Below are 12,866 nucleotides of genomic sequence, written 5' to 3'. Positions count from 1 at the left end.
CTGAACTGAAGGGAGGGGCAAAAGATAACTTGGGGATACTGGGTTTCAGTTTCCTGAAATTCTCCTAAGTGTCTTGTTGTTGTTCAGTCACTCAGTCATGTCCACTCCTTGCAACCCCATGGACTGCAGTATACCAGGCTTCCCTGTCTGGCTCACTCAGTCTTGAGTGTTTGGTCTCACTCAATCTAGCTCTAGATGCATCCTCTGGTTTATACCAGTGCCCTGAGAGGTGACATCCCACACAAGGCTTGTCTGCCTTGGTTGGGATGCCCCATTGATACCTGGGGTATAAATCTTGAGGATTTTTGTTTTCTTTATCTTACCCCAGGATTGCCTACTCACTCACTTAATCTGTACACATTGGAAGAAGTTTTGCCAAGCTAGATCTTTCTTCTGTTTTATTAGCCTTCACTTTTCAACTTCATGTCTTGAGGCTTTATTCCTTTCCTCATTTGGTTGCTTCTGGCAAAGTTTTGACTTTTTATTTGTGTTTTCCCACCCTAACTTTCTCTCATCCAAAGAGAAATGAGATTTTATCATGTTTTATATGATTAATGGAAAGCAATATAGAAATATATCAAATGAGTCCCCAGTAAGTTTACTTCTTCTGCCCCAGACAGTTATTGTTATTAATAATTCTGGTGTATAAAACTACCACACTGTCTCAATGTACAAATATGAGTTGGATTCTTAAAATTTTAATTTCTTTTTACAAAAGGATCATACTGTATACATTGTTGTTGTTCAGTTGCTAAGTCGTGTCCGACTCTTTGTGACCCCATGGACTGCAGCATGCCAGGCTCCTCTGTCCTTCACTATCTCCCAGAGTTTGCTCAAATTCATGTCCATTGAGTTGGTGATGCTATCTAACCATCTCATCCTCTGTCATCCCTTCTCCTCCTGCCTTTCAATCTTTCCCAGCATCAGAGTCTTTTCCAATGAGTCAGCTCTTCACATCAGGTAGCCAAAGTATTGGAGCTTCAGCATCAGTTCTTCCAATGAATATTCAGGGTTGATTTCCTTTAGGATTGACTGGTTTGATCTCCTTGCTGTCCAAGGGACTTCAGGAGTCTTCTCCAGCACTACAATTTGAAAGCATCAATTCTTTGATACTCATCTTTCTTAATTCCTTTCTTTGGGCTTCTCTGGTAGCTCAGATGGTAAAGAATATGCCTGCAATGCAGGAGACCCGAGTTTGATCCCTGGGTCAGGAAGATCCCCTGGAGACGGGCATGGCAACCCACTCCAGTATTCTTGTCTAGAGAATTCTATGAACAGAGGAGTCTGGTGGGCTACAGTCCATGGGGTCGCAAAGAGTCAGACACGACTAAATGACTAACACTATGCTTACTATGCTTTCTTAATTCCTTCAGTATTTTCATTACCTTCTTTTTGAACTTGGTGTCTATTAGACTGAAGAGACTGTTTCATTGTTTGTTCCTTCAGGGGAATTCTCTTGGTCTTTTAACTGGGAGTGGTTCCTCTGCTTCTTTATTTTGCTTATATTTCTTTTGCTCTGTGAGTTTAGGGGAAACAATTATCTACTGTGGTCTTGGAGGGCTGTTTATCTGTAGGAGTGTTCCTGCGTAGCATAGTGTGTTTAATATTTTTTTGGCATGAGGGCTGTTTTTGGTTCAGGTGCTTGCCGTCTCTTTCCTCATTGCATGTTGGCTGTTATCCCCTTGACAGGGAGAGTGCAAGTGAGCTCCCAGGAAGGCAGGTACAGCAGTTGGCACCCCGTAGTGGGGCCCTTAGTGGTAGCAGCAGACTGTGCCCTCTTCTGGGGTCTGAGATGGCAGTGGTGGCTCTCACACACCCCTGGAGCAATTGTAGGCAGTGCTTTGCCAATATGAGAGTATATGGTTGTGGAAAGAAGCTTCTATGGCTAGCCCACCCCTGTCCTAGCTCACCCTCCGCTAATGGCACCTTGCCTGTCTGGCGGGCCCAGGCTTCTTGTTAGTACCGTTATGTGGCGCACCACACCCTAGCCCCCTCAGGCTATCTTCATGCAGGCAACCCCAGTCCTCTTCCCAGCTCTGGCCTCTATAACCTGAGACTCAGCACCTAGCCCCCACCTGCCCCAACAGACCGGTATCTCAGGCTGGGGAATGCCATTGGCACTGTTTGTTCAGGTCCCTGTCTGCTTTGCCCTCTGCAAACCTGTTACTACACTCTGCTCTGAGGCTCTAAAGCTGCCCCTCTGTCCTGGCTGATCTCTCTCCAGTGAAGGAACTTTCCTGTGTGTGGAACCCTTTTCTCTTTCACAGTTCCCTCCCAGGTCCCTCCCAGGGGCACAGGTCCCAGTCCTGATTCCTTTCTCTCTTCCTTTTTTCCTTTGTCCTGTCCAGTTATATGGAGATTTTTCTTTTGCCCTTTTGGAAGTCTGAGGTCTTCTTCCAGTAGATATTCAGTGAGGATATTCAGTGAAAATATTCAGTAGATATTCTGTGAGACTTGTTTCACATGTATTTTTGATATATTTGTGGGAGAAGGTGAATTCTACATCCTACTCCTCTGCCGTCTTGACTGGATCCCCAACCATACCAATTTTTGATGAGGATGTAGAGCAACTGGCATTCTCATACAGTGCTGCTAGGAATGTCCAATGGTGAAGCCACTTTGAAAAACAGTTTAGTAGTGTCTTAACCAGTTAAACGTGCACCTACCTTGTCAGTCAGCCTTTAAATTTCTAGATATTTACACAAGAGAAACACAAGACTACGTCCATACAGAGACTTGTGTATGAATGTTCATAGTGGCTTTGTGATTGTCAAAACCTAGAGATAACCCCAATGTCTATCAGCAGGTGAAAGTATAAACTTTGCTTTGTTTATACAGTGGAATACTACTCAGCAATGGAAAGGAATGGATTACTGATACATGCAACAACATGGATGAATCTCGAAATATTTATGCTGGGTGAAAAAAGCCAGAAAAAAAAGAGTAACTACTGTATGACTGTTTATATAAAATTCTAGAAAAATCAAGCTAAATGTTAATGACAGCAGATCAGCACTTACTTGGAGACAGGTCTGAGGAGGGAGAGATGGACTATGAAGGGACATGAGGAAACTTTGGGGAGTGATAGATATGTTCAGTAGCTTAATTGTGGTGATGGTTTCACAAATGTATACATATAGTTGATTCATGTCGATGTATGGCAAAAACCACAGTATTGTAAAGTAATTAGCCTCCAATTAAAATAAATAAAAAAACTCATCAAATCGAACACTTAAACACGTGCATTTTATTAATGTTATAGCCCAAGGTACAAATGGAAAAAAAATGACAGGAAAACATAACATTAGCATCTTCTTCTTTTTTGTTCTCATATGGTGTGTCATTGCATGTATGTACTATGACTTTATCCACACAGCCTTGGTTGGGTGACTCATCTGTTTTAAGTGATGAGCCCCTCCCCTTCTTTTGTGGATAAAAATAGCTTTTATTTCCTGAACTTGATTAACACATCTGACATCACTGGTCAGAATGTAATTTCTGAAGCCCACTGCTTATGGCTGTCTATGACTTCTTGTCTCATTGAACCCAGAAGACTTTCATTTATCCTAAACATGAAAACAGATTAAGTGATCATAAATGATCTTTTTCATAAAATTATGGAGCCTCACAAATAATCTAATTCAACTCCCTTATTTTTGCAGAAAAGAAAGCAGGATAAGTGATTTACCTTAGATCATACAGATAGTTAGAGCCCAGGACTCCCATCTCTAAGTTTATTTTTCTACTGCACAGATGTCAAATAATTGCTTTTTTGCCCTAGAGTGGTTTGTATCAGCTTTGGATCAGTACGTATTAATCTTTAGGAAAAAAAAAAGCAGAAAACACTCTCCACGGACCACTATTAAACTGTCTCTCTAGAGGAATTGTTCTGCTTTGGGTTCTTTGTTCTTTGGAGCAAAGAGGGATAAAGAATGATTCTAAAGTGAAAATGAAATCAAGCTCCCTGCTGTGTTTTTGACTATAAAGCTAATATCTCTCTCAAGAAATGACACTGTTTCACCTCTGGCATGCCCTAGGATTTCAACCCCTGCTGTTTGTTTTCATAGAGCTATCTCAAATATCATGTTATGATAACTTGGAAAGTTTATTCTCTCCTGCCTGAGACATTATAGATTTTGGCTATTTCATTCTGTGTTCTTTTCTTATTAATTCCTTCATTTGTTTGTCTATGAATGCCTACTATTTTCCAGGCACTGTTTTAGGCAATAGGATATACTGGTGAAGACAACAAAGTTCCTTGTTTGAGAAGTGTAGATTTGGGAGTGGGGGACACAGACAGTAAGTGAATGATCAAGTAAATATATGTCAGATGTTGACAAGTGCTATGGAGATAAAGGAAGTAGTCTAAAAGGGTGTACCAGGAAAGCATGTATGTATGCAGGCAGTTTTATCTAGGCCAGTGCAAGGAAAGGCTTAATAATAAGATGACATTTGAGAGGAGACAAGCAAAGAGGACACAAACCCTGAGAGCATCTGGGGGAAAGAGATACTTTCTAGGCAGAGAAAGCATCAGGTATAACAACCCTGAAGTGAGTTTGTGTTTGGCACGTATGAGTCATCTGGAACTGGCAAGCAAGGGGAGAGGGTAGGGGATAAAGACAGGCTGGGTGAGAAGCAGATCATGTAAGATTTTGACACTTGTAAGGACTTTGTCTTTATTCCGAGTTAGAAGGAGGGCTCTGAATGATGTGATATTATTTTTTTAATTGGGGTAAAATTCATATAAGGTTAATCATTTTAACAGTTTTAAAGCATACAATTCAGTATCTTTTAGTACTTTCAGAATATTGTGCAGCCATCACCACTGTCGGATTTCAGAACATTTTCATCACTCCAAAAAGAAACCCTGTACCCATTAGCAGTCACTCCCTATTTCCGTAACAACTAATCTGCTTTCTGTTTCTATGGATTTGCCTACTCTGGACATTCCTATAAATGGAATCATACAGAATGTGGCCATTTGTGTCTGGCATTTCACTTTAGCATAATATTTTCAAGGTTCATCCATGTAGCATGTGTAGAACTTCATTCCTTTTTGTTGTCAATAATATTTCATTATATGGCTGTACCACATTTCCTTTATCTGTTCATCTGTTGATAGACATTTGGACTGTTTCCACCTGTTGGCTATTGTGAATAATGCTGCTGTGAACATTTATATACAATTTTTTGTGTGTACACATGCTCCCAGTTCTCTTGGGTAGATACCTATGAGTGGAATTGCTGGGTTGTGTGGTAATTCTGTATTGGATATATATAGTTATAGTTATATAATATAGCTATATATATGTGAGTGTGTGTGTATTTATTCTACATTGCGAGGCTTGCAGGATCTTAGTTCCACAACCAGGGATTGAACCTGGGGCCCTGGCAGTGGAAGTGTGGAGTCCTAACTACAGGACCACCAGAGAATTCCCTGGGTTTATATTTTTAAAGCTCATTTTAGCTGTTGTGTTGAGGATAGATTGTATGGGGACAAGGGCAGAAGTAGGGAGTTCAGTTAGGAGACTATTACAAGCATTCCTTGAGGTAAGGGGTCCAGGAATTGTGTCCTTCCCTTTAGAGATGAGGACTGTTGTTTTGAATGCCCAGGGTCATCCTTCATTAAACTGAAAAGAAATTCTGGTCTTCTTAATAATATCTTCAAAGCATACTGCTTATTTATGTACATACTTTAAGCCCCACTGGAGGCATTTAGTCAAGAATTCAGTCAACAAATAATTGAGTGCCCAGTCTATGCTGGTTTCTCTGCTAGGCATTGGGAACATAGCAATGAACAAAATATGTGATCACTGATCTCCTGGAACTTAGTCTAATAGAAGAGAAAGACACTAAACAAGTCGTTTGTTTAAATTATTGGGCAAATTAAATAATTTGTATAAAAGACATAATAATTATGGATATGATTACTACAAAGACATCAGGTTGCTTTAGGAGAACATAGGAAGGCTACTAATCCATACTTGGGGTTGGGGCATGGTCAGAGATGTGGAGGAATTGACATGTAAGGAGAGACAGGAAGAAGGAGTAGATTTAGCCAGGAGTTTCAAGTAAACAAGAAAAATGGCCACTGTGACCATCCTAGGCAGAGAGAAGAGGAAAGAAAAGTAGCTTTGTCATATTCAGGGAACCAAGAGAGCTTCATCATTCCATAATGTAAAGTATAAGGAGAGGTGGAGGGTGAAAAATGAGTCTGTAGATATGAGCAGGGGGTCAACTCATAAGGATTTTCTTGCCATGCTAAGGAGTTTGAACTCAATCCCAAGGGCAATAGAGAACCTCTGAGCAGTTTTAAAAGTTTACTCAGCTCTTAGAAAGATCACTTAGGCTACCACTGTGAAGGAGTTGGAAGGAAGCCCAACACCCAGCAGGAGAGCCCACTTTCTTTATGTGTTGGCTCTTGGTTTTTATTGTAGCATGTCATTTGAAGTGTCAAAGCTGAAAAGTGGAAAGAGTGCACTGGAAGCCGAGAGTGAGAGCCTGGATAGCTATACGGCTGACTCGGATACCATGTCCAGGTGAGATGTCCCCAGTCCCAGTCATTCTGCTCAACTGAGCTCCTGTTTTGTTCTCTAGAGCCAGGGTGTGGGGTTCCCCTGCCTTTGGTGTTCCTGACTTCTGTACTTGGTAAGGTGAATGAAATATTTTCTCTGTTGCTGCAAGTCTCCCACTAGCACTTCTCTGAGCACAGCCTTCTGGAACACACTAACTTCCACAGGCTGCTGCATCTTGGAGGAGTGTTCTTGGACCCTTGGACCAGCATCAGTGGATGCTGCTATCCCTTAGGCATGGGGGTGTGAGTGTTTGTACAAAGCTACTTATCTGATTGTCTGCATTCCTTCAAAGTAAATCAGATGTGAAGTTTACCTTCTGCATTTGGTTACTGACCTTAAGCCAGTGGCTTTCCTTCCATAGAGCTGGGGTCCCTAGATGAACGGGGACGGGGGGAGAAGGTGATTTTATTACGGTTTCTGTATCTGCCCCCAGGAGAGACTCTCTGGATAAATCTGGCCTCTTTCCAGAATGGAAGAAGATGTCTGCTCCCAAACCTCAAGTAGAAAAGGTAAGCTTTAGTTATTGGTTGGTTGATCTCTGTCTTTCTGTCTTTGTCTCTCTCTCTCTTTCTTCTTCCTTTCTCAGGAAGAATTTAAATTAAGAATTGAAGCAAACAAATTTTAGTTCAGATCCCTGTGGTAGCATTTTCTAAGATGTTGGTTGAAACGTGAGAAAATAGGTTTTAGAAAGACACTTAGAGAATGAACTTATAGTTGCCAGGAGGAAAGATGAGGAGAAGAGATAGTTAGGGAGTTTGGGATGGACACTGCTGTATATAAAATGGATAACCAACAAAGGCCTACTGTATAACATGTGGAACTCTCCTCATTGTTATGAATTTGGGGGAGAATGGATACATGTATATGTATGGCTGAGTCCCTTTGCTGTTCACCTGAAACTACCACAACATTGTTAATCAGCTATATCCCAATACAAAATATAAAAGTTTAAAAAGTTAGTGTAAACCACAAACAAAAAAATAGATTTTGTGCAACTTCCTAGGATTAAGTTAAAGCCCTAAGATTAGATTAATCTTTCTTTTAAGTTTGTCATAATTTAGTGAATATCTGAGTCTTCTTCCCTAGTCCACTCTTTCACCTACCCAACAGTCTTTTCCCATTATTTTGCCCTTATCTGTCCCTAGGAAACTCAGCCTAGAGGTCAAAATGTGGTATCTGTGGACGAGGGTGAAATGATATTTAAGAAGAACACCAGAAAAATCCTCAGGCCTTCAGGTAGCTGGTTTTCCTTCATGGCCCTTTGAGATGGAAGTTGTGAGTACTTGGTGGGTTATTGGTATGGAGAAGAGTATGTTTCTTTTGCTTTGGTTTTTGATTTTTCACTCAGAATATACTAAGTCTGTGATTGATCTTCGCCCGGAAGAAGTGGGGCATGAAAGTGGTGCCTTGGAAGACAGGAGCAAATCTGTCCCAGGCCTCAGTGTGGCTATGGTAAGTACCCTTGTATTTCACCTGGTCACCATATGATATATATATAGTTGATTTTGGGCCTCCCAGGTGGCACTAGTGGTAAAGAACCTGCCTGCTAATGCAGGAGATGTAAGAGACATGGGTTCAATCCCTGGTCGGGAAGATCCCCTGGAGGAGGGCATGGCAACCCACTCCAGTATTCTTGCCTGGAGAATCCCATGGAGGATTCTGGGAGGAGCCTGGTGGGCTACTGTCCATAGGGTCACAAAGAGTCAGACACGACTAAAGCAATTTAGCATGCACGCAAGCAAAGTTGACTTTACTACCTGATACTCTCAATTTACCTGTTTAGTTCCTTAGGAAAAGGTAACATGAATTTTGATTTCTCCCTCAATCCTAAAGTAAATCTGGTTGCTAAATTGCTTAAAGAAAGATTATATTTCATTATCTCTTTTGTTTTTTAAACATTGCTTGATATATGGTTGGAGGCTCAAGTAAATACTTCAGTCAGTCAGTTCAGTCATTCAGTCATGTACAACTCTGCATGCCAGGCTTCCCTGTCCATCACCAACTCCTGGAGCTTGCTCAGACTCATGTCCATCAAGTCAGTGATGCCATCCAACCATCTCATTCTCTGTCATCCCCTTCTCCTCCTGCCTTCAATCTTTCCCAGCATCAGGGTCTTTTCAAATGAGTCAGTTCTTCGCATCAGGTGGCCAAAGTATTGGAGTTTCAGCTTCAGCATCAGTCCTTCCAATGAATATCCAGGACTGATTTCCTTTAGGATGGACTGGTTTGATCTCCTTGCAGTCCAAGAGACTCTTAAGAGTCTTCTCCAACACCACAGTTCAAAAGCATCAATTCTTTGGTGCTCAGCTTTCTTTATAGTCCAACTCTCACATCCATACATGACTACTGGAAAAACCATAGCTTTGACTAGACGGACCTTTGTCAGCAAAGTAATGTCTCTGCTTTTTAATATGCTGTCTAGGTTGGTCATAGCTTTTCTTCCAAGGAGCAAGCATCTTTTAATTTCATGGCTGTAGTCACCATCTGCAGTGATTTTGGAGCCCAAGAAAATAAAGTCTGTCACTGTTTCCCCATCTATTTGCCATGAAGTGATGGGACCAGATTGCCCCAATCTTAATTTTTTGAATGTTGAATTTTAAGCCAGCTTTTCACTCTATTTCACTGTCATCAAGAGGCTCTTTAGGTTTTCTTCACTTTCTACCGTAAGGGTGGTGTCATCTGCATATCTGAGGTTGTTGATACTTCTCCTAGGAATCTTGATTCCAGCTGGTGCTTCATCCAGCCTGGTATTTCACATGATGTACTCTGCATATAAGTTAAATAAGCAGAGTGACAATATAAAGCCTTGATGTACTCCTTTCCCAATTTGTGAACCAGTCTGTTGTTCCATGTCTGGTTCTAACTGTTGCTTCTTGACATGCATACAGGTTTCTCAGGAGGCAGGTCAGGTGGTCTGGTATTCCCATCTCTTTAAGAATTTTCCACAGTTTGTTGTGATCCACACAGTCAAAGGCTTTAGCATAGTCAATGAAGCAGAAATAGATGTTTTTCTGGAATTCCATTACTTTTTCAGTGATCCAATGGATGTTGGCAATTTGATCTCTGGTTCCTCTGCCTTTTCTAAATCCACCTTGAACATCTGGAAGTTCTTGGTTCATGTACTGTTGAAGCCTGGCTTGGAGAATTTTGAGCATTACTTTGCTAGTATGTGAGATGAGTGTAACTGTGTGCAGTAGTTTGAACATTCTTTGGCATTGCCTTTCTTAGGGATTGGAATGAAAGCTGACCTTTTCCAGTCCTGTGACCACTTCTGAGTTTTCCAAATTTGCTGGCATATTGAGTGCAGCACTTTCATGGCATCATCTTTTAGGATTTGAAATAGCTCACCTGGAATTATGTCACCTCCATAGCTTTGTTCATACTGATGCTTCCTAAAGCCCACTTGACTTCGCATTCCAGGATGTCTGGCTCTAGGTGGGTGATCACACCATCACGGTTATTTAGGTCATTAAGGTCTTTTTTGTATAGTTCTTCTGTGTATTCTTGCCACCTCTTCTTAATATCTTCTTCTTTTGCTAGGTCCTTACTATTACTGTCCTTCATTTTGCCCATCTTTGCATGAAATGTTCCTTTGATATATCTAATTTTGTTGAAGAGATCTCTAGTCTTGCTCATTCGATTGTTTTCCTCTATTTCTTTGCATTGATCATGGAGGAAGACTTTCTTATCTCTCCTTGTTATTCTTTCAAACTCTACATTCAGTTGGGTATCTTTCCTTAACTCCTTTGCCTTTCACTTGTCTTCTTTTCTCAGCTATTTGTAAGGCCTCCTGAGACAACCATTTTGCCTTTTTGCATTTCCTTTTCTTGGGGATGGTTTTGATCACAGCCTCTTGTACAGTGTCATGAACCTCTGTCCATAGTTCTTCAGGCACTGTGTCTATCAGGTCTAATTCCTTGAATCTATTTGTCACTTCCACTGTATAATCATAAGGGATTTGTATTAGGTCAAACCTGAAAGGTCTAATGGTTTTCCCTACTTTCTTAAATTTAAGTTTGAATTTCAATGAGGAGTTCATGATCTGAGCCACAGTCAGTTCCCAGTCTTGATTTTGCTGATTCTATAAAGCTTCTCCATCTTTGGCTGCAAAGAATATAATGAATCTGATTTTAGTATTGACCATCCAGTGATGTCCATGTGTAGTGTCATTTCTTCTGTTGTTGGAAGAAGGTGTTTGCTATGACCAGTGCATTCTCTTGGAAAAATTCTGTTAGCCTTGCCCTGCTTCATTTTGTACTCCAAGGCCAAATTTGCCTGTTACTCTAGGTATCTCTTGACTTCCTACTTTTGCATTCCAGTCCCTATGATGAAGAAGGACATCTTTTTTTGGTGTTAGTTCTAGAAGGTCTTGTAGGTCTTCATAGAACCATTCAACTTCAGCTTCTTTGGCATTAGTGGTTGGGGCATAGACTTGGATTACTGTGATATTGAATGGTTTGCCTTTGTAACAGAGATAATTTTGTTGTTTTGAGACTGCTCCCAAGTACTGCATTTCACACTCTTGTTGACTGTGAGGGCTACTCCATTTCTTCTAAGGGATTCTTGCCCACAGTAGTAGATATAATGGTCAACTGAATTAAATTCACCCATTCTAATTCATTTAGTTCCATGATTCCTAAAATGTCAATGTTCACTCCCATCTCCTGTTTGACTACTTCCAATTTACCTTGATTCATGGACCTAACATTCCAGGTTTCTATGCAATATTGTTCTTTACAGCATCAGACTTTACTTTCATCACCAGTCACATCCACAACTGGGCATTGTTTTCACTTTGGCTCAGCCTCTTCATTCTTTCTGGAGCTATTTCTCTCTGCTCTTCTCCAGTAGCATATTGGGCACCTACCAACCTGGGGAGTTCATCTTTCAGTGTCATATCTTTTTGCCTTTTCATACTGTTCATGGGGTTCTCAAGGCAAGAATACTGAAGTGGTTTGCCATTCCCTTCTCCAGTGGATCACATTTTGTCAGAACTCTCCACCATGACCTGTCCGTCTTGGGTGGCCCTACACAGCATGGCTCATAGTTTCATTGAGCTACATAAGTCTGCGATCTGTGTGATCAGTTTGGTTAATTTTCTGTGATTGTGGTTTTCATTCTGTCTGCCCTCTGATGGATAAGGATAAGAGGCTTATGGAAGCTTCCTCATGGTGGGACTAGCTGTGGGGGAATCTGGGTCTTTCTCCGATTGGGGGGGGTTATTCAGTAAATCTTTAATCCAGTTTTCTGCTGATGAGTGGGGCTGTGTTCCCTCCCTGTAGTTTGGCCTGAGGCCAAACTATGGTAGGGGTAATGGCGGTAATGGCAACCTCCTTCAAAAGGACTTATGCCAGCATGCCTGTGGCTCCCAGGACTGTTGTATTCAGTGCCCCTGACCCTGCAGCAGGCCACTGTTGACCCACGCCTCCACTGGAGACTCCTGGACACTCTTTGATATAATTGTTCTCCAGTTTGTGGGTCATCTGCTCGGTGGCTCTGTGGTGGGGCTAATGGCAATCTCCTCCAAGGGATTTATGCCACACTTAATAAAATGTAAAGAGATGGCTGGGTTGGGGCAGTCAAATTAAAAAGAGATATTGTTACTATTTTGTGATTTGAGAAGGATGGTTGGGATGTAGTTTGGGAGCCTGAAATAGGGAACCACAAAGATAGAGGTAAGCATGTATGTGTGCACATGACACCTCAGAGCTTAGCAACAATTATGGCCCTACTAAAGGAAAGATATTTGTTTTTGAACTTTTTCTTATTTCTGTTAACTCTGATCTATATTTATCATTCCAGGAAGAGGAAGAAGAAGAAGAAGATATTGACCACCTGGTGAAGTTGCATCATCAGAAGCTAGCCAGAAGCAGCATGAGAAGTGGTTCCTCCATGGTAAGTTCTGTTAGTTCTGTGGCAGTGGACATGTTGGAGTACCAGGAAAGATGGAAGTACTTCCCTAGAGCAGAGTCAGGATGTGGGGAAGTTCTGGTTATTCTTTCTAGGTAAGTGAGATGCATTTGTTTGTTCCTTTTCTCAAGTTAGACCATAGTTGCTTAGTGCACAGTTAGGTGACTTTCTGTCTCTGCCCTGGAAATTCTCATTTCATGTAGTTAGGGCTAGAGATGTTCATCACAGCTTTGTGAACAGTAACCCATAACTTCTACCCTAAAAAGGTACCCAAGCCACAAAGTGAGAAAGATCAGGTGTCCTCATCAGAGCACACCCCAAGTCTCACATTCAAGGGCAGTGAATGCCATGAGAAGGGTCTTGGCAGGGTTAACTGGCATC

The 12,866-nt window shown here is 41.4% G+C and overlaps 1 protein-coding gene across 2 annotated transcripts in view; it reads left to right on the top strand.

Moving 5' to 3' along the window:
• SYTL4 (synaptotagmin like 4) overlaps positions 1-12,866 on the top strand; it is a 72,112-nt gene that overhangs the window by 42,120 nt on the left and 17,126 nt on the right. For both annotated transcript variants that reach the window (XM_070464662.1, XM_070464663.1), the window contains exons 6-10: positions 6,438-6,539; positions 7,009-7,084; positions 7,721-7,811; positions 7,924-8,027; positions 12,378-12,470. In XM_070464662.1, coding sequence (XP_070320763.1) covers positions 6,438-6,539; positions 7,009-7,084; positions 7,721-7,811; positions 7,924-8,027; positions 12,378-12,470 — 466 coding nt within the window. The remainder of the gene's footprint in view (positions 1-6,437; positions 6,540-7,008; positions 7,085-7,720; positions 7,812-7,923; positions 8,028-12,377; positions 12,471-12,866) is intronic.

The sequence above is a fragment of the Odocoileus virginianus genome, unplaced genomic scaffold (assembly GCF_023699985.2).
Source record: "Odocoileus virginianus isolate 20LAN1187 ecotype Illinois unplaced genomic scaffold, Ovbor_1.2 Unplaced_Contig_53, whole genome shotgun sequence".
In the NCBI taxonomy this organism is placed as follows: domain Eukaryota; kingdom Metazoa; phylum Chordata; class Mammalia; order Artiodactyla; family Cervidae; genus Odocoileus; species Odocoileus virginianus.
This window is presented reverse-complemented; position numbering and strand designations above follow the sequence as displayed.